We start from the raw sequence: 27,870 nt of genomic DNA, 5'->3' as shown, positions 1-27,870 counted from the left end.
TGTATGAGACCCAGTAGCATGAATTTTCTTAAGTTCTTCCTAAATAGAAGGAAAGGGTCCCAAACCTCTGAGGCCTCTTCCATCTCTAATTTCAGCACTTCAGAAATCCCTGCTAATTGGGCTTAGCTAGAACCTTTGCTAACCATTTCAGTGTCTGTTGTATAGAGAATTCTTAAAGCTCTTCAATTTACAGTAAGACTAAAATGCTTTTCTTTTTTGTTGGCAGCAGTAGAATATTTCCAAAGATCAACCTTCTCACTCTTCCATTTGCTGTTTTCAGTCTCTTTCCATCACCCTATTCTTCCCACCGTTCAGGTGCCACTTCTCTCTCCCCAAAGCCCAGGAGAATAGAGCAGTATGAGAACTGGAATTTCTGTCCTGAGGGAAAATTTCACATTTCTGGGGGGAAAAAAATTGTTTTGAACTGGAATGAAAAGTCAAAATTTGCCATGGTACAGAATTTTTCAAAAAAAATTTTTTTTTTTGAAGAACCAAAATGGAATTTCCCAGCTGCTCCCTGCCAGCCCAGACAGCTTCTTGGCTACTTGGCCAGCCTGGGGAGGTTGGCAGCCTGTCCACCCACGAGATGGGCTGGCAGGGAGCCAGCCCACCCAGGAAGCTGTCTGCCCAGATAACTGGTGTCGCGAGGCAGATTGCTCGCCAGCCAGCCAGGGAGCTGGGGAAAATGAGGGGAGTGAGGGAGCCTGGCAGGTGGGCAGCAGGGGTGTTGTGGATCTTGGGGTGGGGATGGGTGCAGGCAGTCTGGAGAGCCAGGCAGGGTGATACGAAACCAAGCTGACAAGCCAGCCAGGTTTCATGTTTGCACAGAATGTTTAAGTTCCATGGAATCAGCATTTTCCAATGGAAAATTGTTCCGGCGGAAGACGTTTGACACGATCTGCATCTGAAGAAGGGCGATGATCTTCTTGCACGCCACAGAGTGTTTCCAACTGGGACTCACTCCTCTTGTGTGGGTGGAATAGGACTGGGTGGACTTTCAGACAGCAACAGTTTAGCAAGATCCAGAGTAGGATTTGGTCCAGGAGGCCTGGTGATTTATAGATTAAAACAACAATACTCTAAGTGCAGTTACAATATCCACTGTCAATGGTTGTAAAGAGAGAGTGACCGCAACAGATGGGAACGAAGGTTAGGGGAGAGGAAGAGATAAGAGACCAGTTTATACTGGCTGATGATATGACCCTATCTCCACTGAAGACAAGACAATGGACTACTCTGATTTACACCACTGAGAATTTGACCCACACAAGTCAAAATCAGGAGTGTTGTAAGGAACACATGTGAAGTAATTCTTCCTCTCTACTCTGTGCTGATAAGGCCTCAGCTGGAGTATTGTGTCCAGTTCTGGGCACCACATTTCAGGAAGGATGTGAACAAATTGGAGAGAGTCCAGAGAAGAGTGACAAAAATGATTAAAGGTCTAGAAAACATGACCTATGAGGAAAGATTGAAAAAACTGGGTTTGTTTAGTCTGGAGAAGAGATGACTGAGAGGGGACATGATAACAGTTTTCAAGTACATAAAAGGCTGTTACAAGGAGGAGGAAGAAAAAAATTTCTCGTTAACCTTCAAGAATAGGACAAAGAGCAGTGGGCTTAAATTGCAGCAACGGAGGTTTAGGCTGGACATTAGGAAAAACTTCTTAACTGTCAGGGTGATTAAGCACTGGAATAAATTGCTTAGGGAGATTGTGGAATCTCCAACATTAGAGATTTATAAGAACAGGTTGGACAAACACCTGTCAGGAGTGGTCTAGTTATTATGTAGTCCTGCCTCAGTGCCGGGGACTGGACTATATGACCTCTCGAGGTCCCTTCCAGTCCTACATTTCTAAAATTGAGATGCACTTCTACACTTCTAAAATTCTAAAAAGAATGCACTTGTCCCCTCAATCCTGGCAATTTAGACTGTAAAAGTTGTATTTGCAGGCAAAGTCAGGTACGTAGACATGAAAAAGGCTTCATTTGTACTTACAAATAACTGTAGGCGCAGTAACAAAGACAAGTGTTTGAAAATCTAACTCTTGTAATGGAGCCTTCCAAACATGTAACAAAAGCTGGAAATTCATAGCAGTCACTTTGTCACCCATATGTGCTATTGTAGTTAAACCACTAAAAATGAACATCAAGCTGTAATTTCCTTAACTCAATAAGTATATTCAACCTGCCTACTCAGCTCTGAGTATTGTAGTTTTCATATTCTAACACCACCCACCATGGCTCACTGGCAGGGTGTGACAGGGTGGCTTGCCCCATGGGCTGGGAAGCCTGGGGCTAAGTCTACCCTGATTACTGGATAAACCACACCTGAGAGGAATCCGCCATTCCTGTATGAAAGGAGCAGGAAGTTGCACTGAAGGAGGGAAGCCCAGGAGATTGCAGCAATGTCTGTAAACACTGTAGGGAGCAAAGTGGCTCCTGCAGGGCCCTGAGTCAATGGGGGAAAAAACGCTGAAGAAGCAGGAGAGCATGGGAGAAAGCTCCTCCGGCAGGGAGGCCTGAGGGAGAGTCTGTCTGAGCAGGAGAGAGACCGTAAAGACCAAGTGGGATGAAGACTGTGAGTTTGTGTTTTGGATGTATCAAGAGAGCAACATTGGTCTTGAGGCCTAGAAGGCCAGTATGTACCTGAGGATTAACTAAATGGGCCCCTTTGTGGGGACTGTTTGAACCACCTTTGAAGTGTAAGATCTTAAAGGGCCCTTGGGTGGGGGAAACAAAGGCAGGATGCTGTAGAGTGACCTCTGGCTACAAGGGGGTGCTTGGGAGGTGGCTGCCCATGTTACTCAGGCTCTGAACCTAGGGCCTCCATCACCCCCACATAGAGCTGTCCCACTTGAGCCAAGAGAGTAATTCTGTTTGCTGGTGGTAATAGTAAGTTGTTATCCCCTATGTGAAATAGCCCTTAAAAGGGGATGCAAAACACACTTTGGAAGTAGAATGTAACCAAAACAATAAATAAATCCAGAAACAATAAATGCATATCGGACCCAAATAATGTTGCTTTTCAGGGGTTAGAGTGGCCCTAAATAATTTATAAATCTAAATATAAAGTTTTGTTGTTTGAACACTTAAAACAATATATTTGTGAAACAATACAATGAGGAGAGTAGCATTTCTGCTATCTCTTCTACAGAGCACTATCTAAAACATTCTAATGTATCAGCAAGAGTTAAAATACAGATATGCAGAAGTCTCTAAAGAGAGTGCACACATTTTCTTGGCATAGTATGGGTTGCAATGTAAATATTACTGTTCTAAAGGACATGGCAACCACAGATGTCCCTCTAATTCCTGCATCCTTGTTCTTTAAATATTTATACAGGTCGTATAAACCATTCCTCCCTCAGATATGCAACTCCTATTAATGGATCTTCCCTTTAAGGGGTGGGGGGGTGTGTGCCTGCATTTCTTCAGGTGGTCTCCTGTGTTGTTGCGGGATGGGCTCGCTCCAACTTGACAATGTTCTTCTCTCCAGTGAGCATCTTACCCATGCCCCACTTTGGAAGCTGCTCTGCTTATTCCCTGGTTTCATAGGGTATGGACGCTTTCTCCCCACCCCCACATCTTCCTGCTGCTCTCTTGGAAACTGGACCGGCTCTGCTAGCCAGCAGGATCATCCGGAACTCTTCCCCCGCCAAGGTCTAAGTGGACCTAAAATCAGCGAAGAGTCTAACATTCCCTCTTGGCTTGGGCCATCATGAAGCCTGATGGTGGCCTCCTCCAGCAACCGCTTCTCTTTGTTCCACTGCTGTGCTTTGTGCCCATGGGGGAGGAAGCCCAGGACGGCTGCTCTCTGCACCACAGCCTGGAAGAGGTCAAGAAGTACTGGGCTGCTGCTGCTCCCTTTTCAGCTTGGAAAGCAGTGAACTACAATCCCCTATCATGGGGTGTGGGGGATGGAACGTCAGGTACATGGAATGCAGAGTACACGGACATCACAACACAGAAGAAATGGCCGTGGGTCTGAGTGCCCAGGGGTATTCTGGGAATGCTTCAGGCTGCACGTGGGCTTGGACTCCGTGCCAGTTCACCCTCTCTGGGTGTGTAAAGTGTCTGAGCATAGAATATACTCCTAACACTTCGCAGCATTTTTCTTTACAAGTATTAGGCCCCAGTTCTCCATTTTCACTAAGATCCCTTTATAGTACTGGAGCAATGGTAAGGAGTCATAGTGGAAACAAGAATCAGGCCCATGAATATTAAAGAATTTGCCACAGTCATAAAAACAAAACAACCCCTCATGTCATAATAACTTTTGTGCATGATCTTACTTTGAAGGAAAGGGAGCTGGTATTAACACACATTCGGGGAGATTATTTTTGTAGACGACTAAATGTGTTGCTATATAAAGCCCTGGTTTTTGGCACATTTACTGTGGAGCACAAAGCAACGACAAGCAACGGCCACCTACTGTTTCCCGCTGTGACTTTCCCCAGGAGCCAAACTAAGGGGGGATATTGTGGGGGACTGATAATGAAATTTGAAGGTTTTCTTGCTGTAGGTCGCTGATTCAAATACAGCCCAGGAAGGTAGGGAGCAAAATCCATGACATTTCATGGCTGGTTGGTGGCCTATTTGAAATGCGCTGGTGGATCTCAGTCCAGTTCCCAGTACACCCGTGTCCACCACCACCTTTGTCATTAAGACCTGGTCTATGTTTAAAAAATTGGCACTGGTGCAACAATATGTACTTACTCTGGTCCAACTTTTCTAACTGGACAAGCCTTAGCTAGCACTCTTGTTGATTGCCCTAGTGGTGAGGCCTAGGATCAAATAGCCTTTGAGTAGAGCTGGTTGAAAACGTATTTTATTTTGAATGGAAAAACTTTGGATATTTTGTTTCTTTCTACGCTTTTTTGTAGAATTTTGAGGGGTTTGTGGAAAAAATTGAAGATTTGGGGTGTTGAAAATTGAATTATTTGGGTTTCAGTTTTTTGATGAAAATCTGAAAAACTTCAGTAAAACCAGATTTTCTCAGGAAAATTTCTGGTTAGTCAAAAATCCATTTTTCATGAGGACAAAAAGATTCGATAACAAATTTGACCAGCTCTGTTACTGAGACCAAACTTACTCCTGCCCTGAAGGGGCGAGAGGTGGGGTAATGTGGAGGAAACTTGCACTGCAGCAGCCTGTACTGTAGCTGTTCTGTTGCTAAACATGGGACTTCAGTCTGCAGGTGTGTCAGTCTGGCATCTGTCACCAATGCGACGTTCTGAACATAATGGAAATATCCCAACACGTATGTACAATAGAAAGGGCCTCCTTGCAAATCTGGCATGTGAGTGTGGATTCACATGGATCTGAATGTTCTCAGTTGCTTTGTTTTTTTGTGGGGGAGGGGGTGTCACATTCATCCTGCTGTGATTTGACTTTCAAATCAAGGTTCTAAGCCCAGACAAAACCCCCATTGTGAAGTTCAATGGGAGTTTTGCCTGAGTAACAAGTGAGTAGGGGCTCTAGGCTTTGACTTGTTATTTGTAGCTCTCTTGTTCTATTTAGCAGCCTACTCAGGAGGTAAAGTGAACATGCAGCCTCATTGTGAAAAGCAATAGTTCGGCGTAGCAAGTGCATTATCTAAGCAGGAGGTGAAGGGCACCACAGTTCCCTGCTGGAGTACATGTTATCTGGGTGTGCTAGCTTCAGGAGATTCCTTCTTTCCCCACCCTCAGCTCCATTCAGCAAAGGGCCTGGTAGAGTCCCTTCAAATTTACACTTGCTTTTGTTAGCAGAGCTGTCCCACAGCATGAGTGAGAGAGAATGACTTTATCTTTCGTTTGAGTAGAGCAACCTGGCTGTGGCTGTGTTAGCATGTGGAGAGCAGCCAGCACTTACCTGCTATCTTCAGGCAAAAAAAGCTGATTTGCTTTTTTTGTTTGCAGATGCCTGCATGGATCTAGTGGCTGTCAATCTTTCACAGGGAAACAAGTGTGAAGCAAGTTAGATTGTGCGGGGGGTGGGGGGAAAGCTCTCACGCAAGTAATTTTTTATGCTCAGGTAGGGCATCTGTGCCAGGAGTATTTTTTTCCAGGCACAACTGCATGAGTTTTGCTACGCCAGTGGGGAAAAAACCTAAGGTAGACAAGCCCTGAGTCTTCTCAAATTTCACTACTGTAATAACAAATACCTACTGTCTAGTCTCCCTAGTTAATTTCCTGTCCCAGGTTTAAAGTGACAAGATCTTTGAGGCACTGCTACAGTTTGGACTTTGTCCAAAAATATTTTCCAAGAACTGGTCTTGAAAACATTTGTTGGTAAGAGTTGTCAGCTACTTCAGAATGGGGAATTCCCCCCCCCCCCCACCATAATAGCAGAAACCTTCTCTCTAGGAGAAAGCTGGAGTTCAGATTTCTCGAACCATTCAATCCTTGAGCTTTCTGTTAAGAGTACCACACAATGGGCCAGTTGTTGTGGTTTTGTGCAGTAGGAACTGGTCTGAGACAAACATTCCATGTCACCTAGGCAGCTGTCAGATGGCACCAACTTTTGGTTACTTTCAAACAAGGCTGAATGTAAACTAGCAATGATGAAAGATTTTAATAGTCCATTATCAATCCCCCAAGCCATCCAGTTCTCCAGAGATCATATTCTTTACAAATGCTCACCTCTGTTACTTGTCACCCTCTTGATGATTTAAAACTGAATTTTAAATCATTCTGACTCACCATTTATGCAGTTTGTTACTCTTTATATCGCTTGAACAGTGATTTCAATGGAGTTATACTGATTTATACCTGCTGAGGATTGGGCCCAATGAGTGTTTGTGCATTCCTGCATAATTTAGAAATGGCAGAAACTGACTCACTGAAATTTCCCAAGTGGCTAGCTCTGATTTAGGCTTATGCTCCAGGGCACTTGGCAAAACGAGGGCCAGATTCTGATACCCTTACTCATAGCAAGTAGTATCGTATTCTCCAATTAGTCCTATTGAAATCAATAGGGTTACTCAAGGAGTAATTACTCGGTGTGATTGAGAGGATCAAAATCTGGTCTTAAATAAACACTCTTAAATAATGGAACTGTAATTTTTTGGATTTCCATATGTATGGTACAAAGTTTAGAGTTACAATATTATCTGAGATAATGGAATTGAGTAAATACAGATAATCATTGTGAGATACTGTAGAGCGGATGTGGTTTTGCACTTCTGTTTCACCATGGAGTTCAAAATGGTAGCTGTGTCAATTTTTTTTTACTATGTCAGGATGGTACTACATAGTGAAATCATAGAGTAGTGTTTACTCTTTTCTTTTATTTAAACAGCAAAAAGCCAAGGAAAATAAATACAACTTATGTTACTGTAACAGTGATGAACTGGGAAAATGTCTGTATTATTTCTTGTTAATGTTGTGCGTGGCTTCGTTTCCCTGTTCAGTTATGCGTGGCTGAATGCACAGAGTTAAATCAAAGGAGGCTGTAAAGGGGCTCTTAGGGGACCCAGCAGGAAAGGTAAAACATTGACAAGGATAAGACAGCCGTTCAAGTACCCAGCTTCAAGAGAGTGAATATAGCAACGGCTGGGTCATCAACTGGGGGAGGCAGGGGGGAAAGTTACCTAGTTAGATACAGCCAAGCTAGGGGGTTTTACTTTTCCCAAACTTAGGATCAAGAGAGGACCTGGCTCTGCACGCACTAAAAATAGCAGTGTGGCTGCAGCTGGTGGCTGGTGGCTCAGGATAGCTACCCAAGTACAAACTTGCCGGACCCTTTGGATCCATACGCAGGCGGCTATTCTGAGCCTGTGTTGTGATAATTGGGCCTATACATTTACCCTTATTGTGAACTCAATGTAAAAAGGGAATGAAAGTTCATGAAATGTTATAGGTTATTGTGACAGCAAATGTTGAGAGGGGAAACGTGCAAAAAGGAAGACAGATTGAATTAGTTCAAATAAAGGCCCACTGACGTAACTCAGGGACTGTGTGAAAATCATGCCTGGTAAACAGGAAAAGTGTGGGACTGGAAATTAATGAACCAAAATTGGTGTGTTGGAAATTAGCCCTAATTGGTGGACAAAACAATGAGGGGATGGGTTATTTCACCCATCACTCCCTTTTGGGGTCCTTAAAAAGAAACTTTAGGGGGAAAAACTAGCTACCATAATGTTGGCTGACTAAAAGACAAGAGAGAGGGAAGGAGTGAGTTTCACCATCATGCTGCCACCCCCACGATCTCCTGGGATCCTAGAATCCAGTGTGACCCCACTGTGCCTTTTTTGTCTTAATCCTGAGAGACATCCTGCCAGATCGGGCCAGAGAGATTGAGACCCAAATGACACTGGCTTCAGCTAAATCCCGAATACCACCTGGGCTGTGAGACTCTGTCTTCCCCCTTTCCTCCCTTATTTCCTATTTCTTCTCTTGCCTAGCTCTCTCCTTTTTCCTTCTGTCTAATAAGTGTCTGGCTTACTCGACCAAGACTGCATATTTTGCAAAACTGCTATAAGCATGTGACCAGAAAGGCAGTTAAATGAACTGCCCTAAACAGCCTGATGCTGGTACAAGTTTGCTAGGTCTGGGAGTGGTTGATTTAGACCGTATGCTCTGCCTGTTTTTCCAGCAGCGAGGTTGCAAATGACAGTCAACACCAGAGACAGAAGCTGCACTTTCTATCTTTGCTGTTTTTATTCTTTCCCTTTTGTGTGTGTTTATCTTTTGTCTTGTCCTCTAGGAGATTGGATTGGACTCTTGGACTGCAACAACGATCACTCCAGCCCATCTCCACTAACTTCTCCGTTCCCCAAAAGGATGGTTATTACCATCTTTAATACCATTTAAGAGACTGTCAAACAAGGGAGATGCTTTTAAAAAACCTCTCTACAGCTAACGGGAAATGGAACAAGGAATTTTGTTAAAGTAAAAGCCTTATTTAATACTTCACATTTCAAATGCCTTAACTGTTTTTCCTTTTTTAACCTTTAATAAAAAGTTAAGAAGATTATTAAAACTGTTTGCCATGGTACTAAGCAGGCTGAGGTCCCCGTATACCAAATCCCAAACCTTGCTTAAAACTGTTTTAATGTTGGACAGTTTCAGGGTCTTATTAACAACACCTTTGACTCTTTGGGTGCATCTATTCCATCTATCTTAATACAACAGCTCCCACCCATGCTGCCATGGCCACACAGCTATTTTTAGTTCATCAGCTTGAGCAAAGTTAGTGCATGTCTATCTCCTTGGGCTGGGAAGCACGCTCCCAGCTGCTGTGGAGAGGTATCCTCAGAGACAGAGGGAGAATGCTGCAAGCAGTGTAGTCTTCTCCCAACTCAGAGATGGGGAATTAGCCAGACTCACCTGAACTACCGATAGAGAGTCTAAGTGTAGGTAAGGGAATGTGCCTGTAGGTCTCTTTAGTTTAAATCCACTTCTCTAAGCACAACATGCCTTACGGGCGCCGTAAATCCTGCTTGGTTTTGAAGAAGCTATTTCTGACTCATTGCAAATGTGTGCTGACACAGGCTCCTAGAGAAACCCTGGCAAAGTCTAGCCCAGTTGGACCCTGTGAATTAGTCACAGTTGGTACCCAAGGGGGTGTAACTCACAGACCCAAGCGGGGAGTGGTTGGATCAGGCAGTTCCACCCCATAAAGAAGCGGAGGCCTGGGCCTGGCACGTGAAAGCGGTGCACTTGCGGGACTGGAGGAGGGTCTCAGCCAGGGCAGTTTGGCCAGGAACTGTGAGAGTAATATATAAGGGTTGCAGTTTACAAGTGAAGGTTTTCTTTGTAAAGAGTATTCTGTTCTATTTGTGACAGTGTAATGTTATTTGTATTTGCTTTAATATACAACTGGCCAAATTCTGCTCTCAGAGAAGCACAGGCAACTCCAGTGTCATTGCTAATACAGTGTATGTATGATACTCTGACTTACTTAGGCACTTAAGTGACTTTTGAAAATGCAGTGTAGTTGTAGCTGTGTTGGTCCCATCATATTAGAGAGACAAGGTGGGTGAGGTGATATATTTTATTGGATCAACTTCTGTTGGTGAGAGAGAGCTTGTCTCTCTCACCATCAGAAGTTGGACCAGTAAAAGGTGTTACTTCATCCACCTTTGTGACTTCTTCTGAAAATGGGATGAGGAATGAACTGCAATAGAAGCCATTAGGGCTACATAAGTAGATAAATAGAATCATAGGGGTGTATGTCTGGACTGGACCTTGAAAGGGCATCTAGTCCAGCTTCCTGTGCTGAGGGTAGGACCAAGTAAACCTAGACCATTCCTAGCAGATACTGACATTTCCTATCTCATTAGACAGGGTCACATTGAGACATCTTGACAAAGCAGCATGGGGAGCGGGCATGGTTACTGCCTGTTCCATGGATACTTTCATCTCTGAGTCTGTCAATCAGGCACCATATACCAGCCACAAGTTAAAAAGAGAAACAGAAAGATAAGGCTTTAGAGAGAGCAAGTTGAGGAGAATCTGTCACTTTTGAATTAATCTGGGAAGGCTGAAAGAATTGGGTTTGTTTAGTTTGGAAAAGAGAAGACTGAGAGGGGACATGATAGCAGTTTTCAGGTATCTAAAAGGGTGTCATAAGGAGGAGGGAGAAAACTTGTTCACCTTAGCCTCTGAGGATAGAACAAGAAGCAATGGGCTTAAACTGCAGCAAGGGAGGTCTAGGTTGGACATTAGGAAAAAGTTCCTAACTGTCAGGGTGGTTAAACACTGGAATAAATTGCCTAGGGAGGTTGTGGAATCTCCATCTCTGGAGATATTTAAGAGTAGGTTAGATAAATGTCTATCAGGGATGGTCTAGACAGTATTTGGTCCTGCCATGCGGGCAGGGGACTGGACTCGATGACCTCTCGAGGTCCCTTCCAGTCCTAGAATCTATGAATCTATGAATCAAGGAGGTGTTTATCTCTTTCCATCTTTTTCCATACCAAGGGGGTGTGATATGGATTTGTGGTTCTGATACTGCATAATCAATTCTCTCCTCTCTGCTGTGCTTTGTCAAGGATGGCTTTGTTCATTTGCAGTCTTTGTTCATTCTTTCCTTCCTATTTTGCTTGTCTCTCTAGATTCTTATCTGGATGTTAAAAACATTTTTGTAGATTCAGGGAGATTGTACCTCCTTTTGGAAAGAAGTGAGTGACACAACAAGATGATGATGATAAAATAGCCATTTGCAATGCGTTTGTTCACTCCAGTAACATTAAACTGTTGCCTGGAATAGACACACTGTTCTCTAGCCGCTTGAGGAACTTGTGGTTGGGTTTTCAAAAGCATCTAAAGGGCAGGTTTTTAAAGGCACCTAAATGCCTTCAAAAATCTGCTCCTGAGTGACTTGGGAATACAAGTCCCATTGAAAATCAGTGGAGATTGAAAGTCCAATGGACTTGTGTTCCTAAGACTCTTGGGTGCTTTTGAAAATCCTACTGTTAAGATTGAGATTCCATGTGAAACTCTGTGTTCAGATTCACAGGGCCCATAGTAGGTTAACTAACCATGTTACCCAAATTCCTCCGAAAGCATACTGTGACTGAAAGAGAACAGCCTGTTTTATGGCAGTGTGTACTGTTTAAACCCAATTGCTAACAAATGGAAGGTCTACTAGCATATAATGCAATGAGTAGCAAAATACAGTAAGTGGGCCTGGGATGTGATGTACCTAATTCTTCCACCTGGTTATCTTTCCTGGTTAGTTTAGGGGGGAGGCAATTTTTACTTTATACAGAACTTGAAAATAGACACACACACACACACACCTATCGATCAATCGATTGATTGGAATGTCCCTGGGTACTTGAATTTTGCTACTGTATATGGGTTCATTAGTGTAGCTCTTTCCGGCTCTGGTATTATCAAGCCTTTTAGCAGAGCATTACCAAGTTCTTGTTTTTTGTTTGGTTTTTCTAAATTTTTGGTGTGAATTTAGTGGTACTGAAGAGTGGCATGCTGATGGCCCCGGAGGTTGGAGTCATCTATGCACAGCCTGGGTACATCATGGCAGTAGTAGTAGTAGTAGTAGTAGTGAAAGTTGTGTGCCACAGTTCCCTGCCAACGTGTCTACCCCCTGACTTGGAGGCACCTCTTCTCGGGGAAGAGAGAATGTCAATCTCAGTGGCCCACTCAGGGGCTTTCTGCTGAAATTCCCAACAAGGGTGCCAATTATGGTAGTAGTTTGGTCATGTGAACACCTCACCTAGTTTGCTGGCCTCAGTCCCGCTTACTGATTTCATATATAGGCTACTCAACAGCATTAAGTAGTGCGAATTGTGTCCCCACCAATCCCCTGAGCCACTTCATCCCGTTTAAGTAACAGGAGGAGGGGGGAAAGGAGAGGTGAAGTAGGTAACTTCTTTGTTCCTTACACCACCCTGATCCAACTCCAGTTTATTTTATTATAAATTCATCTGACATGGACCTCCATTGAGCTATTGGGAGACTTGTAACTGGGTACTAGGTTCCTAAATTAAACAAATTGTTGGTCAAGAATTGGGTTAATATAAATAATTTCCCTCTTGGTTACTTGTTTATCAGTTCTTCTGTCTGTTCAGCATCTGACCTTCAAAGATAGCATTGCTCTTTGTGATTTATATTTAAAGTCTCTCTACCACTGGTGAATACCTTTTTGTCTAAGTGGTGGAGAGACAACTCATGTATTTCTACTTCAGCTCCTCAGCAGTGAGGTATTAAAGTGTGTATATGAGAACATCACATCTTTTTGCCTCTGTCTCATGCTTCCCCCCATTTCTGTTTTGTTCCTTTCAGATACTTGGCGTTTTCAGAAGACTGTTGCATCTACACAGTGGAAGTCAAATTTTGTGTATGGCGTGGTTAAGGTTGCAGCCTCTCACCTCAGCCTTCCTCCACTTTGGGCTGGTTACCTTTGTGCTGTTTTTGCATGGTTTGCAGGTGGACGCTGGCATAACGGGAGAGTCTCTAAGTACAGGACAAAACAGTTCGTGCTCAGGATCTTCCGATTGCAAGGAGGGTGTTATCTTGCCAATATGGTATCCAGAAAACCCATCCCTTGGGGACAAAATTGCCAGAGTTATTGTTTATTTTGTGGCACTTATCTACATGTTCCTCGGAGTCTCCATCATTGCAGATCGTTTCATGGCATCGATAGAGGTCATTACATCACAAGAAAAAGAGATTACAATCAAGAAACCAAATGGGGAGACCACCACGACTACCATTCGGGTTTGGAATGAAACTGTTTCCAACCTGACCCTGATGGCTCTAGGTTCTTCTGCTCCTGAGATTCTTCTGTCATTGATAGAGGTATGTGGCCATGGATTCATAGCCGGAGACCTGGGGCCCTCTACCATTGTTGGCAGTGCGGCTTTCAACATGTTTATCATCATAGCCATCTGCGTTTATGTGATCCCGGATGGGGAAACCAGAAAGATAAAACACCTGAGGGTGTTCTTTGTCACATCTGCATGGAGCATCTTTGCTTATATCTGGTTGTACATGATCCTTGCCGTCTTCTCTCCAGGTGTGGTGCAGGTCTGGGAAGGCTTGCTCACGCTGTTCTTCTTCCCTCTTTGTGTCCTCCTGGCTTGGGTGGCAGATAGAAGGCTGCTCTTCTATAAGTACATGCACAAAAAGTATCGTACTGACAAGAACAGAGGCATTATCATTGAGACAGAAGGTGAACACCCTAAGGGAATAGAAATGGATGGCAAGATGATGAACTCCCACTTTCTGGATGGAAATTTAGTAACTATGGACGGGAAAGAGGTAGATGAATCTCGCAAAGAGATGATCCGGATCCTTAAGGATCTGAAGCAAAAGCATCCAGAAAAGGACTTGGATCAGCTGGTAGAGATGGCCAACTACTATGCCTTATCTCACCAGCAAAAGAGCAGAGCTTTTTACCGCATCCAAGCTACCAGAATGATGACTGGAGCTGGCAACATTCTGAAAAAGCATGCGTCCGAGCAAGCCAAGAAAAGCACCAGCTTGCATGAGGTGCAGGCAGATGAACCTGAGGAATTCATCTCCAAAGTTTATTTCGATCCTTGCTCCTACCAATGTCTTGAGAACTGTGGTGCTGTCCTCCTGACGGTGGTGCGGAAAGGGGGCGACATGTCCAAGACCCTCTATGTGGACTACAAAACGGAGGATGGCTCTGCCAATGCTGGTGCTGACTACGAGTTCACAGAGGGAACTGTGGTCTTGAAGTCAGGGGAGACCCAGAAGGAGTTCTCTGTGGGGATCATTGATGATGACATCTTTGAGGAAGATGAGCATTTCTTCGTGCGGCTTAGTAACCTCCGCGTGGTTGAGACTGAGGGACCTGCCGAGCTCAACAATTTGCCATACCCAAAGGCCATACTGACTTCTCCTTGCGTGGCCACAGTGACTATCTTGGATGATGACCACGCGGGCATCTTCACATTTGAGTGTGATGTGATGCATGTCAGTGAGAGCATTGGCGTGATGGAAGTCAAAGTCCTTAGGACATCAGGTGCTCGAGGTACAGTCATAGTCCCATTTAGGACAGTAGAAGGGACAGCAAAAGGAGGTGGAGAGGATTTTGAAGATGCTTATGGGGAGCTGGAGTTCAAGAACGATGAAACGGTGTAAGTACCCCTTAATTTCTTTTACCTGTCCTAGTTACTGTGGTTAACTCCAAGTTTGCCTCCATCACAGGTGAATGCAGACAACAGATAATGGGCTACTTTCTCCAGCTCTCCTTCAATTTCCATACTTACCTCTTCCAGGCAAGAACCCTACAGCAGGATCCAAGAGGGTAATACCTCTTGTCCCTTTCCTCCCAGGAATTACAAAATGGGGCTTGGAAATCTCATTAATGAGAAGACCTATAGTCCTCAGAATCATCGACTCAAACCAGTGAGTGGGACTTGGAGACTGTACTTAGACATTTTCACAATCCTTTAATTTTGAAGATAGCCGGTATGATCGTGAGTAGAAGACAAAAGGCATGTTGAGGCCCAATCTTTCAGACCTTAATTAAATTAATAGTCCCATTTACTCACTGCCAACATAAATGGCCAGATTTTCAATAGTCGCTGAATAAGGTGGGATTTTCAAAAAGGCTCAGCACTGGCCAAACGCTGCTCCTGTTAACTTCAGTGGGAGCAGAGAGAGAGAGAGAGCAGCTACGAGCACTTTTGAAAATCCCACCCAGAAGAGCTAAGGGAACATTGAGAACAATGAGAACTGTTGGGAGCTCTGAGCTCTTTTGAAAATCTGGGCCTAGGGGATGTGAGCAATAGCTGCAGGATCAGGCCCTTGGTCGCTAAACTGAACCTCTGTTGTATAGATATTTCTTCCCTTAATCCCCTCTCCCTATCTTTTTTTATTTCCCTCAACAGACAGCAAATTAAGGGTTGAATTTCCCCATGCAATAGAAGTGTTAGTTATGAGTAAAGACAGAGGGGAGAGGAAAAAAATCCTCTACATAGGTTTTTAATGGACTCTTGAGTATGCTAATTTGGGATATTAAAAGGCCTTTTGTAGGTTTGGTTTTCAATCAAATCAGCCACCTCCAGGTAAATATAAGCCACTTAGCTAACAAGGGCTCTTCCCCTCCCTCGAACTACATATGTACATGGTCTGCCTGTGCCTCTTGTACATCCAGGTGATTCATGTGGTAGCTGAATCCACAAAATCGGCAGCAAAGCACACCCTCTTGCTGGCTTGTGTAATAAGCAATAATTCCAGTCTGTGTGCCCCTGCAGCCTCTGCCTAGAGCTGCTTGAGCTAGGCAATACTCTACCCACAGGCCTTTCTTTACATGGATCTTAGCATAGGCATTAGGGGGTGGGCTAAATTTTCGGCTTTTGAGTAGCCTTCTGTGTGATCATCTCTGAGTAAGCTGGTCTTCCCTTTGAGTTTATTTACTAGTGGTTTTCCCCTTAAAAATACTGCAGTATTCTACAGTAATGCTCCAAAAAGCTGCAACTCAGTGCTTCCCTGCGGCTCCATGACCTAGTGTTTTCATACAAAACAAGACACAAGCACTCCTCCAGCCTGGGGAGGGAAAGGATTGCATGGCCTCTAACAGTGTGAACCAGCCCTGTTAATTCAGCTCTTTCATTATGAACAAACGTAACTGATGCAAGAGTAGTGAGTAATAAAGACTAGAGACATAATAATGTCTAACTGCTTTAACTACCTTCCATTAACATTAGTGGAGGATGAGGAAAAATCGCTTAGTAGAGGGAGGTGGTGTATGGACATGATGCTAACATTCCCTAATGCTGAGTGCTTAGGTGCCTCTTGTTAAAACCCAATCACTTGAGAAATCAAAGGAAGAATTGTGCTGACTTGCAACTGGCAGCAGAGAAAGGAAATTACTGTACCAAGTCATCTTCTACAATACACATGTAGACGCTGGTACACTGAGCTACAGAACAGGGATGCCTGAATTCTGACATCTTCCCATGGTCTGTGCCCACCTGTCATGTTTTTTTTTTAATTCAGTTGCTGTCCACAACCCTGGTATTTGATTGCACATGCATGTTCTCCCTTGATAGATGAACAGAAGTTGCTGGTTGGCTGAGATCACCAACAGTAAAAGTAGGCTTGGAAGGATTAGATTTGTGGTGGTAAATGTCAATTTCTTGACATGTGATATTGACGATTTGTGTTTCAATAGTTAGCCTTTTTTTTAATCTCAACATCTGCTGTCATTAAATAGTCTGATTGTCGTCCCGTTCTCCCCCCTCACCCCCAATTTCCTGCAACTGTGGAAAATTTACATTGATAACAATAGAAAAAATACTTAAAAATAAGCCTCAACATGAGATGTCAAAATTATGAAAATAGACACATTGAACTGTGCCAAGCCTGAATAAAAGATTGAAGGTGATTGGCTTTGTCCTCAACTTGTTGCTCCAGGGAGAAGGTGGCCATGGGTCACCGTGCCAAACTCTGCTACTACAACTGGTCCTCAGGCTGCACTTTCTGGACAAAGTAGACCAAAGTCTCATCTACTCAGTTAAAATCTGTTGTGCTAGGGGACCCACCTACAACATGGTTTAATTCTAATTGTGTGGGGCACAATGATGTTTTAAATGGGTTCTCCAATATGGTAGATGTTACTGGGGCAGTTGGAGCCTAACAGGCTGGATTATTGACAGAACTAATTTAAACACTGTAATATTCCAACCAGCCCCTCCTCTATTACTGAAGCTTTTTTAATTTACAAAGTAGGGCAGCATTTTAAGGTCCTGTTCATGCTACCACTAAACTGCTTTAAGCTAAACCATGTTCAGCAGAACTATGTTTGAGTCTGTTCTCCGAGATGGAGTCAAATGCACTAGCACATAACAAGTGCTGCCAGTTACAACTCTTCTCTCTGACACAGTCAAATCACAGTTCCATTTTTGGAATGTAGGTAGAACACACTCAAATGACACTAGGTTCCCATCTGTGCTTTAAAATGGAATTCTGTTGGGGGACAAATATATTGTAACTGAGCCACTTTACCCTTCAGAACTGATACTGGCTAGTCATGGGTGAACCTCAAAACATCTGAAGTTTGAGTTTGAACAAGCACCTGTAATTCCAGATGTTTATTTAAACATTAGACAAATCCTGACCTGGTGTAAGCCACTGAAATCAAAGGAGCTGCACTTGCTTACACCGTGCCTGCATTTAGCCTCCAAGCCTCTTGGAACTTTTGTGAGGGAAGACTTTGTAGTGAGATTCCTGTTTCCCACTGGCCAGGAAGTGCAGTGAGCACAGCTTTTTGCTGCCATTCTGTAAGAGTTTGACTCAGATTCAGTTGGAAATAGCAAGTGCAGAGACATGAATGGTTGTGTCTTTCCTGAAGGGAAAAAATACTTTTGGGCAGATGTTTGGGGTAGAAAGCGGCCAATGTGGAGAATTCAGATCTACGTTTGACCTTTTGTAAAGATCAGCGTTTCTCAGATCCCAGGTTTTGGTATGGGCTCATCTCTAGTTTAGGGAGGTGTATGATTATTTTATCTGAAACACTTCACTCATCCTAAATGTTAAAGTGCAGTGGAGGTGGGGTGATGTGTTTATCACTACAAAGTTGTATGAAAACACTGGGTCAATAAACTATCTTTCTTCACACACTATGGTTTCATTACCTGATTCCCCGCCTTCTCCCATCACCCCTTCATTCTCTTTGCAGTACCATTGTTAAAGGGGTCTTTTGCTCATAGGTGGGAAGAGCGAAAACACACACATGCCTCATTTCTGCAAACATTTAGGGTATATGTACACTGCAATAAAATACCCGTGGCTGGCCCATGTCAGCTGACTCAGGCTCACAGGGCTTGGTCTGTGGGGCTGTTAAATTGCAGGGTCGAGCCCAGACTCTGGGACCCTGTGAGGGGAGAGGGCTCCAGCCCCAAAGTCTACACGGCAATATTATAGCCTCATAGCCTGAGTCCCATGAGCCTGAGTCAGCTGACACAGGCCAGACAAGGGTCTTTTATTGCAGTGTAGACATATCTATAAGCATGTGCTTAACTTGACTATCATGAGTAGTTCCATTGGGACTACACAAGGTAGACAAGTTAAGTATGTGTGTAAGTGTTTGTGGAAGTGGGGCTAAAGAGATTTCCAGGCCCTCTGACTATGTAGATTGATGTAACTTACATGCAAAGGAGGAGGGTGAGAGCTTCAATTTACGTCTTCTTCTGGCTCTTGGTGGGTAAGTTCCTGATTTAGATTCCATTATATGTTGGCAGAGTGGATGTAAGCAGCTCTAAGGGAGTTTAACTGCATGTAAAAGTGTCTACATTAATGTGAGGGGCTCCAAATTCCACATCACTTCTGTATTGAATCACACTGTTTTCTACAAAATTCTTAGAGCCAACGGCTGGACATGATTCCCCAAATGTTTTCCCTTGTCCCACTCTTTTTGAGGGAATTTCACTTCAATTTAAAAAGATAAAATAAAACATCATTGCTTTAAATAAAAAAAAAAAAGTGGATGTCCCCAAGGAATAAGGGATTAAAAATAGCTGAGCTGATGCATAAAATAAAGTGTGAGAGGGAGATGGATCCTGCCACAGGGTCTTGCTTATTGCTTCTGTGATTCTCTCAAAGCTGGTATGGTCAAAGTTTCCTTGCCTATATATTGGGTGGGAGCGGGGAGCAAGCTGACTTCTCTTGAGGTGTGAAACCTCAATAATGCTGTTGTTGTTATCCAGGTGTGTGTGTGTGTGTGTGTGTGTGTGTGTGTGTGTGTAAAACTCTGCACTTTACTATCTAATGAGAAAAGTGAATACTCTCACAAGCTTCAGACTCGTGGTGTTATAACATTTAAAAAAAATAAAATGATACATTTGTTACTTCCAAATGCCAACTTCGAACACACACACTTCTGATTGTGTCTTGCCATTTTACATTTTAAACAGCTGAAATGAGAACGGTCATCTCTAATCTAGTGATACTCAGACTGAGGCTCGTGAACCGCAAGTGGCTCTTTAATGTCTCCCTTGCAGTTCTTTGCAGCACGTGATATTAAAACGCTGTGTGATTTAATGATTAACCAATCAGGATGCTTTTATTATGTTGTTACCCAATTGTAGTGGATAAAAGAATAATACTTGGTCAGTTCATTTTGCTGTGAGAATAATATAATATAGTAAATGAAACAATGAATTCACACTATTCTGGCTCTTGGGCAATGTTGATCACTAATTTGGCTCCTAACCACTGAGGTCTGAGTGTCACTGCTCTAATCTGTTAAAAGGATACTGTCAAATAGATTAGGCCCAACACTTTAGGTTTTATAAAAGGTTTTAAAAAACAAACAAAAGCCCTAAGAATCAGTGGTGCAAAACAATTTGTGTTTTTTAAAATATTTTCGCTTTGCATAATAGTGCTAATTAGTAACGCAGGGAAGGAATCTGTATAAAACAATTCCAGGATTGTCACTCTGAAGCCTAGAATGTCAGTCAGTGTGGAGCAAAGGAAACAGCTAGAAGCATGAATGAGAGCTTTTTGTTCAGCAGATCACTAGGTGCAATCATCACTGGGATTTGTAGTCTGTTGCTATCCAACTCTTAAGTTCTCAGTATTTTGAATTTATGACTTACACCCTGTGCGATGTGCAGGAAGGCAGGTATCTATGCCATGCCAAGAGTCCTAGACAATTATGATATCAGAGGCAGCTCAGCCAATCGCTACCCTTCCTCTACGGCTAATATTTATGCAACAGTTTCCTTTGTTGTGAGAGGGAGACTGCACGGTAGTGGATTACTTGGCCTAACTGCCACCTGCACAAATAAACACAAATCTCCCAGACCTCCTCCCAGACACACGTCTCCCAGCACAACCCCACCGACACAAATCAACACAACCACCCACATGATAATACAACCAGCACACATACTAACCCCAAACACAGCACACACTCTTCATTTGCCACCGGCGCAAATCCACACAACTCTCTCAGCACCGCACACAACCAGCACATGCAACAACCCCAAGCATCACTCAGATGTTTGGCCTTTTTTTATAAACATGACTGTGAATTACACCCATGTGACAGCACAGGCTTTCAGTTACTAGTCAGGGCCGGCTCTGGCTTTTTGGCTGCCCCAAGCAAAAACAAAAAACAAAAAAACCACAAACCTGCAGCGCGGCCAGAGCCAGGGGGGAGGGGGAGGGAGCGGGAGGGAGAGAGAGAGAAGGGGGGCGGCCAGGGCTTCAGCGAGGCGCTGCCATGCGGCCCCTCCTGCCCCGCCGCCTGCTGGGAGGGCTCTGCGCTGCTCCGGTTGGCTGGGAGGGAAGGACGCGGGCTGCCCTGCTGGGCTTGCTGCAGGGCGCTCCCGTCCTCTGCGCCGCCGTCCCCTACAGGACGGCCAGAGCGTAACAAAACACACACACACACACACACACACACACACACACACACACACACACACAAAAGCGGCCGTGCCGCCCTAGGATTGGGCGGAATGCCGCCTCCTACAAGCTGCCGCCCCAAGCACCAGCTTGCTCGGCTGGTGCCTGGAGCCGGCCCTGTTACTAGTAATACCTTAATTTATAATTATATTGACTGTGTCCTTGGTAGTCCATCGAATCTGAAGATGACAAATCTGTGCAGATCATCAGTTGTTGGTCTTATGGTGTGCCCTCTGGTGACTGTACAAGCCAATTCTAGAGGTGCACATTTTGCTGCAGATGGTGCATGGGAAGTTTGTGGTCAGTGGATTGTGCGCTGCTGATGCTCTGTGACGTTGTTCGCGTGCCTCTTGTAGACACCGGCAGCGGTCTTCCTCAAAGGTGATGCAGGTATTTCTGACTGTTGCACGCCACTGTGTTCTGTCGCTGGCGGCGTCCTCAAGGTCCCTAGGTTTGATACTGCTGTACTGCAGATTGGCTTTGATGGTGTCCTTGTAACGTTTCCGTGGACGATCTATATGCCGGATGCCCTGGGAGAGCTCACCATACAGAAGCTGGCGGGGGATTCTGTTGGCATCCAGGCAGCTGACATGACCGGTCCAACATAGCTGTGACTTCATGATCATCATTTCGATGCTTGTCATCTGGGCTCTCTCGAGGATAAGATTGGGCACTTTGTCTTGCCAGAGGATCTTCATGATGTTGCGGAGGCAGTGCATGTGAAATGCTTCGAGCTGCTTGATGTGACGCCTATATAGTGTCCATGTTTCGCACCCAATTGACTGTATACCCCAGTGTTATAATTATCTTGACTGTGTTCTCAGTGGTGGCAGATGAAAGAACAAGAAGCAATGGTGCAGTGGGGGAGGTCTAGGTTGGATATTAGGAAAAACTATTTCACTAAGAGGGCGGTGAAGCACTGGAATGGGTTACCTAGGGAGGTGGTGGAATCTCCTTCCGTAGAGGTTTTTAAGGCCCAGCTTGACAAAGCCCTGGCTGGGATGATTTAGTTGGGGTTGGTCCTGCTTTGAGCAGGGGATTGGACTAGATGACTTCCTGAGGTCTCTTCCAACCCTAATCTTCTATGATTTGCCTTTGGGTCAGTTTGGAACTATACATGTGCTATTAGAAGCCGGTTTGGATGCTATTTGGAAGTCTAAGGGCCAAATTATACTTTGTGTTCCTTGGTGCAATATCAAGGATTTTAACCTAGAATTAGGGTAATAGATCTGTTTGGGCTGATCCTCGTCACTGGTATCAGAGATGGTTTTTGGGATCCACAGTGATGCATGGTTGGAGATTCATTTTTGTTGGGGACAGGGAGGAGTGTGTCTCCCCCGCCCAGCAGCGTAGCTTTTTGCCACAATTCCAAAGTTTCGTAAGCAGTGTTTTATGAATCAGAAAGGGTAGTAGGTGTCAGTAGAAGCTGTAATGTTAAACTGGTAGCAAATGGCTTGCTAACCCTCTTGGCAAAACAAACAGCACTGAGATTTTGGATGAAATGTGTGTGGTTACATGTGGCCACTGCTATGGGTGGTTTTTATGCAAAGCTTGCAATAAAGGCATAAGTAGCGAAGAGGCTGAAAGGATCTACCTCCTTCTGTTCCTCCATTAATGAAAACATTTCTGGAGACAAACATATTAAGACTGAGCTCTTGGAAATGTTTATTGCCTGTGGCCTAAACAACACTGCCCTTCAATATTTTTGGAGATACATTTTTTTGAAGCACTGAATAAGTATAGTTACTAAGGAGCAGGGGTCATTTGTAAGGTACATGTGACCCATCTCCTCCACTTCTCCGCAGAGATTTTTGAGTAGGAGTTGCACTGCCTCCCAGCTTCTGTGTGTGCAGCTGTGGCTGCCCTGCTGAATCACTACACATGTGGTATGTAAGCTCTGTGGTGCAGGGACTGTCATCTTGTGGTTTGTGCATCCAGCACTATGTGGCTGGGTAGCACTAAGTGCTGCCACAATAGAGATAATAAATTCCCCTTTATTTGGGCTTTGAAAATCATCTCCTTGCCAGCTAAAGCAATTACACAGAATACAGGGGGAAGTTCAGAAGACGGGGCCCAGGGTGGGTAGTGGAAGGAAGTGATCAGCTATTAACTGTTCGGAAAAGACCACTGTGAAGTTTGATGTAGCCACTTGTGCTTCTTTTCTAGACTTCACTGTTGGAAGAAACAGTGCCTTTTCCAGTTTGATAGACAACCCAGATGAGAATGTTTGATGATCTGGAGATTCAGCAGTTGTCTAGTTGGGAGTCTCGTCCTGTCCTAGGCTCTTCCTCCTCCATAACTCAAGACCATGATGAGCCAGTTAAAACTTGATGGGCTTCTTCCTGCCCATTAGATCACTGGTTGTGGATAGCGGTCATTACCTCCAGTTTTACAACAGTGTAACGGTGTTGGGACTCACCACCCAGCACCCCCTGCTGGTCATCCTCGGGAATTGGCTCAGTCCAGTGGAGCGCCCCCTCCTGGTGGTGTCCCGTCCATCGTCTCGCCCTCAGTTGGCGTGTGGACCCGCGTTGCTCCCAACTCGCAGCGTCCTCTTCGAGCCATTGCCCTCCGGCAGTGTCCCTTAGTCCATCCTCGCCCCCTTCCGGGGGGAGGGGAGGGTCAGTCAGCTGTCTCTCTGTGCCCCGACCAATGTGGGCAACTGCACCCCCAAAGTCACACCCCTCTTGGCAGGGGGTTGGTGCAGCCCAAGACGGTCACTTCCGTCGGCCGGGTATAAGGCAAGGGGGGGACCCAGGCCCGCCCACTACTCTGGCTCCCAACCCAGGGACCCTCTAGTGGCAGCTGTCCTGCCCTCCTTCTCTCCCTCCGTCTGTCCACGTCCCTGGGCTGCTTCCCCTTCGGCCCTTCGCACCGGCTAGGCCCTTCCCCTCAGGGCCTGCAGCCTGGCAGACACCGAGCTGGAGTTCCCTTCTGCTCCCCCGGGTCTGCCCAGCACTGCGCTGTCCCAGGTGCTAGTCTCCCACCTCTGGAAACAGACCTCCCCTGTCAAAGGCCTGGGACAGATTGCCTGCTCTCTCCCTGAGCAGCCTTTTTATAGGGCGGAGCCTGACCCTGATTGGCTACCTCCAATCTGGGCCCCGATTGGCTCCCAATAAGCCCTTCTCTAATTGGCTGTCCGTCTGCGCAGGCCCACCTGCCTGCTGCAGCCCCCTCTAGCATGGGGGTGGGGCAGATGCCCCACAACAAACAGTCATTGCAGTTTGGGGTTTTATGCTCCCCGTTTTAATTTTAATCACATTTAATTTTAATCACATGCTCCATATTAATTCAAAGACCTATGTTGGCTAATTGTCGGCTGGGGCAATCTCAAACTAATTGCATAGATTTTTTTCAAGACCCGAAGGAACCATTATGATCTAATCTGAGCTGTGCATATCAGGCCATAGAATCTCCCTCCATAATTCCTGCAGTGAGTTTAATTTGTGGCTGCAGTAGATCCTCTTCTTCAAATAAAGATGGAGATATCTGTTAGCGACTCCAAGTGAATTTACCATCGCTCTTGGTTAATTTGTTCCAAGGGTTAGTTACTCGTACTGTTAGCACAGCTCTCTCGTTATCTATCATGTACTTCTAGTTTATCCCTTAGGGTGACCATATTTCCCAAAGGAAAAATGGGACACAGGGTTGGGCTAATCTGAGGCCCCCTCCTCCATGCGGGACTGGCTGAGCTGCTCTCCCAACCCCCCTTCCCCGCTCAGGGATGGCCCGAGCCGCTCTCCTGACCCCGCCCCCCCGGGGCTGGCGGAACTGCTTTCCCAAGCCCCCCACCCCATGCAGGGCTGGGGCTGGTGTTGCTGCTTGCCTGAGCCCTGCCTGCCCCCCGCACGGGGTTGGCATTGCTACTCGCCCCCCAGAACATTACTCTGTACCCCATTTGTTAAGCAAAGGTGGGCATTTGTCCCGTATGTTCTTGCCAACTGATCAAGTTGGCAAGAGCAAATGGGACAAATGCCCATTTTTTCCAAAAAAGTCAGGACGGCCAGAATAGGGCTTAAAAAAGGGACTATCCCGGCCAAAATGGGCTGTATGGTCACCGTATTATCCCTCCAATCTCTTCCTCTTACCCTCCCCCATTAGCATGCAAGCTCAGTCCTGCCTTCTCACCCTTCTCCTCTAGTAAAAGAGAGGTGACATCTGACTGGTGCTGATCCCTGCCTCCTTCTCTGACCCAAATTAAGAAGCAGTAGTACCAACTCTGCTCTCTGGCTCCTCCCCCTGGACACTGTGCTCCCACAAATCCTCTTAAAGAAGAGGTCTCTGGGTATTCTGTTTGCCAGGTTTGATAATTTCTGAAAGAGGAAGGCGCCAGCACATCTGCTCCCTAGCTTTAGTTAGCCCACTTGCCTGTCCAAATTCCTACTCACTCCATGCAATACATTTTTCCCAAGCCCTGATTTAGTGATCTGTGTTGGTGATCTCCCAGCGTATCACTAGTGTGAAAGATGTTATGCCCAGTTCTCACTCTGAAATTCCCTCATGTAGGTACTGTTAAGACTGCTCGTTCCTACCTTAACTCAAGCTGTGTACATTTATTACATTCCACTGAGATTTCTGGTGAGGATTAGTATGAGGTGCTGGTGGGGGGTGTCCGAGGAGTGTATAAAATCAGCCTGCAGAAATGTGAGACAGAGACCATCATGTGAACAAGAGAAGCACTGAGCTGACCTTTATCCTCTCATAGTTTTGGTGACAGGCGTTGAGTAGAGATACATGCCACCTGTCCATGAGAAGGACAAATGACATCCTGTCTGGGGCTATGACTTGTTGCCCATCAAAGGCATTTGGATGTATTATGTGACTGCAGCAAACAAGGGGGCGTTTCAAACCCCAGTTTAAGTCAGTCTTTAGTCAAATTCAAATTAGGGAGGCATAAATGTGGGCCTGATCCTGAGAGAGGTAAACTCTCTGGACTAGCAGTGAAGTCAGTGGGAGTACAAAGTGTGCAGCACCCTGCAGGATCAGGCCTTAGATGGGGAAGAGATGAGAATGTTTCACCAGGGGCATGTGGATTCATAATTCTAGAGAGAGCACTGGGAACTTGCCCATGCCAAAAACTGCAGCCCCAAAGTGGATTAAAAAGGTTAATCCCAATTCAGGTCAAAAACTAATTTACTGTGGGGTTGGGTTCAGTTCAATTCAATCTGATTACCTGAAGTGTCTCAATGAAATGTGAGTGCTAGTGACACAATCCGACCCTGTGAGTTTTGAAAAGTTGGCAGACATGCACTTTGCACACATGCCTTCAAAAGGCTTATTTACAGACTCTGTCCTTTTGTTCTCCCTGCACACATTTCTACTAGGAGGAAGGGAATGTGCTCCTAGATTTTTATTATTAGGTAGTGCCTGTCACGGTCTAGGGCACCTGCACCTGTATTCCCCTCTAGGGTCCAGCAAGGGCACTCACCCTCAGACTTCCAGCTCCCCAAGCGTGGCCTTTCTTGGGTGGAGACCCACGTCTCTCTCCCTTCTGGCTGGGATATCTCCAGGCTGCACAGTCCCCTCCTTTCACTGTGTTGTTCTCAGCAAGAGACTCTGCTTAAACAGGCTGGCTTACGTTCCCTTCAGAGACTAATAACAGAGTAATCACCCACCATTATACGGTACCACACAGTACTTCCTATGCAAGCCCATTATAAGATAAAAGCACTACAGAGAAAACATATGAAAACCAATAAAACCACCTACACACATTCTAATAAGCTTACCTAAAGATCACTCCAACCCTAACATGGGCTCTGGCTGGAGCAGTCCTTCAGAACCCCACGCAAAGGATTTCTTTGTGGTTTCAAGTTCATCAAAGCTTCGGCTCAGACCAAGCACACTCATGACATGCTTAGTCTACCCTTTATGCAGTTCAGGGGTCTTTGATCTGATGTTTCCAGAGCAGGAAATGAGCAGACAATGGTTTTCTCTTCCCAGTGTGTAGCTTAAAGGATGGACCTAAAGTGGGTCATTTACATTCCCTTCACCCCTCAGGTACTTTATGCGCATTGTTCCAAAAAGTCCTTTGAAGTGTTTCCAATCTTCCTGAATTGCATTAATCCTGTCTTCCGGCTCAAGAAGTTCCATACAATTCCATAATAGAACATAAACATTTGCATTTTTCATACAGTGGACCCCAAAGGTATTAAATCTAATTCATGAACGTTAAACTTTATTGAATTAACTTAATCTTAATTTCATAATGTTTGTCCAGGATATTGCAGGATATTTTCAGCCTGTCCCAGTGTCATCCTTTGACAAATGTATTTTTGGGGTGGGATATGGCCAGGAACTGGCTAGCTTGGGTGATTTGTAATGAGACCTGACATTCAAATTTGACTCTGGATTTCTTGAGACAGCTGTGGATCCCTGGGGAAAGAAACGTGGAGTTGAAAGAATTTGATTTGCACAGAGAATCCCCAACAACCCACCTCCGCGACCCATATGATCTGGAGAGACTTTGTGACTCTCTCTAGATAGAAGGAAGGTGAAGACGTGCCAGGAAGATACCATTGTACCAGGAAGAATCCATTGTTATATAATACTCATAATTGGCATAGCCTCCGAACGTACAGGAACACATGGCCAATGGCAGGACTATAGAGAAAGAGAGGCACAATGGGCCAAATTCATCCTTTGTTGAGCTCCAGTGAAGTCAGCGGTTTTACACCTAGGAAGAACCTGGGCCAGTGATTTATAGATGTCTAAGAGATGGATCCTGACTCATGTGACCATTCTGAAGCCTTCCCCTGGTCTGACGTCTTGGATCTCTAGGTGTCAAAGCTTATTGCCTGTTTTTTGCAACTGAGGCTCAAATGCAGTCAGACCTGGTTGGCTGTTCTGGACTCTAGGCCCCTTGGCTGGGTCTGGCTGGAACATGAATTGGAGTTTGGCACTAGGATTTCCTGTTTCCTGCCTTGGTTCATAGGCTTGTTCTCCCTAGACTAAGTACCTATTCCTCTTTGCCTCTTGCCAGTTACGGGCTAGCTGTACCTACCCTGTCTTGATCTCCTCCACCTCAAGTCATATTG

The 27,870-nt window shown here is 45.0% G+C and overlaps 1 protein-coding gene across 1 annotated transcript in view; it reads left to right on the top strand.

Moving 5' to 3' along the window:
• The window catches only part of SLC8A3 (solute carrier family 8 member A3), a 187,327-nt gene that overhangs the window by 30,352 nt on the left and 129,105 nt on the right, over nucleotides 1–27,870 (top strand). Inside the window, exon 2 of the mRNA XM_024218833.2 lies at nucleotides 12,734–14,556. Within this exon, the coding sequence (XP_024074601.1) occupies nucleotides 12,791–14,556 (1,766 nt within the window). The 5' untranslated portion in view covers nucleotides 12,734–12,790. The remainder of the gene's footprint in view (nucleotides 1–12,733; nucleotides 14,557–27,870) is intronic.

Source organism: Terrapene carolina, unplaced genomic scaffold (genome assembly GCF_002925995.2).
Source record: "Terrapene carolina triunguis isolate 2854851 unplaced genomic scaffold, T_m_triunguis-2.0 Scaffold96, whole genome shotgun sequence".
NCBI lineage: Eukaryota > Metazoa > Chordata > Testudines > Emydidae > Terrapene > Terrapene triunguis.
This window is presented reverse-complemented; position numbering and strand designations above follow the sequence as displayed.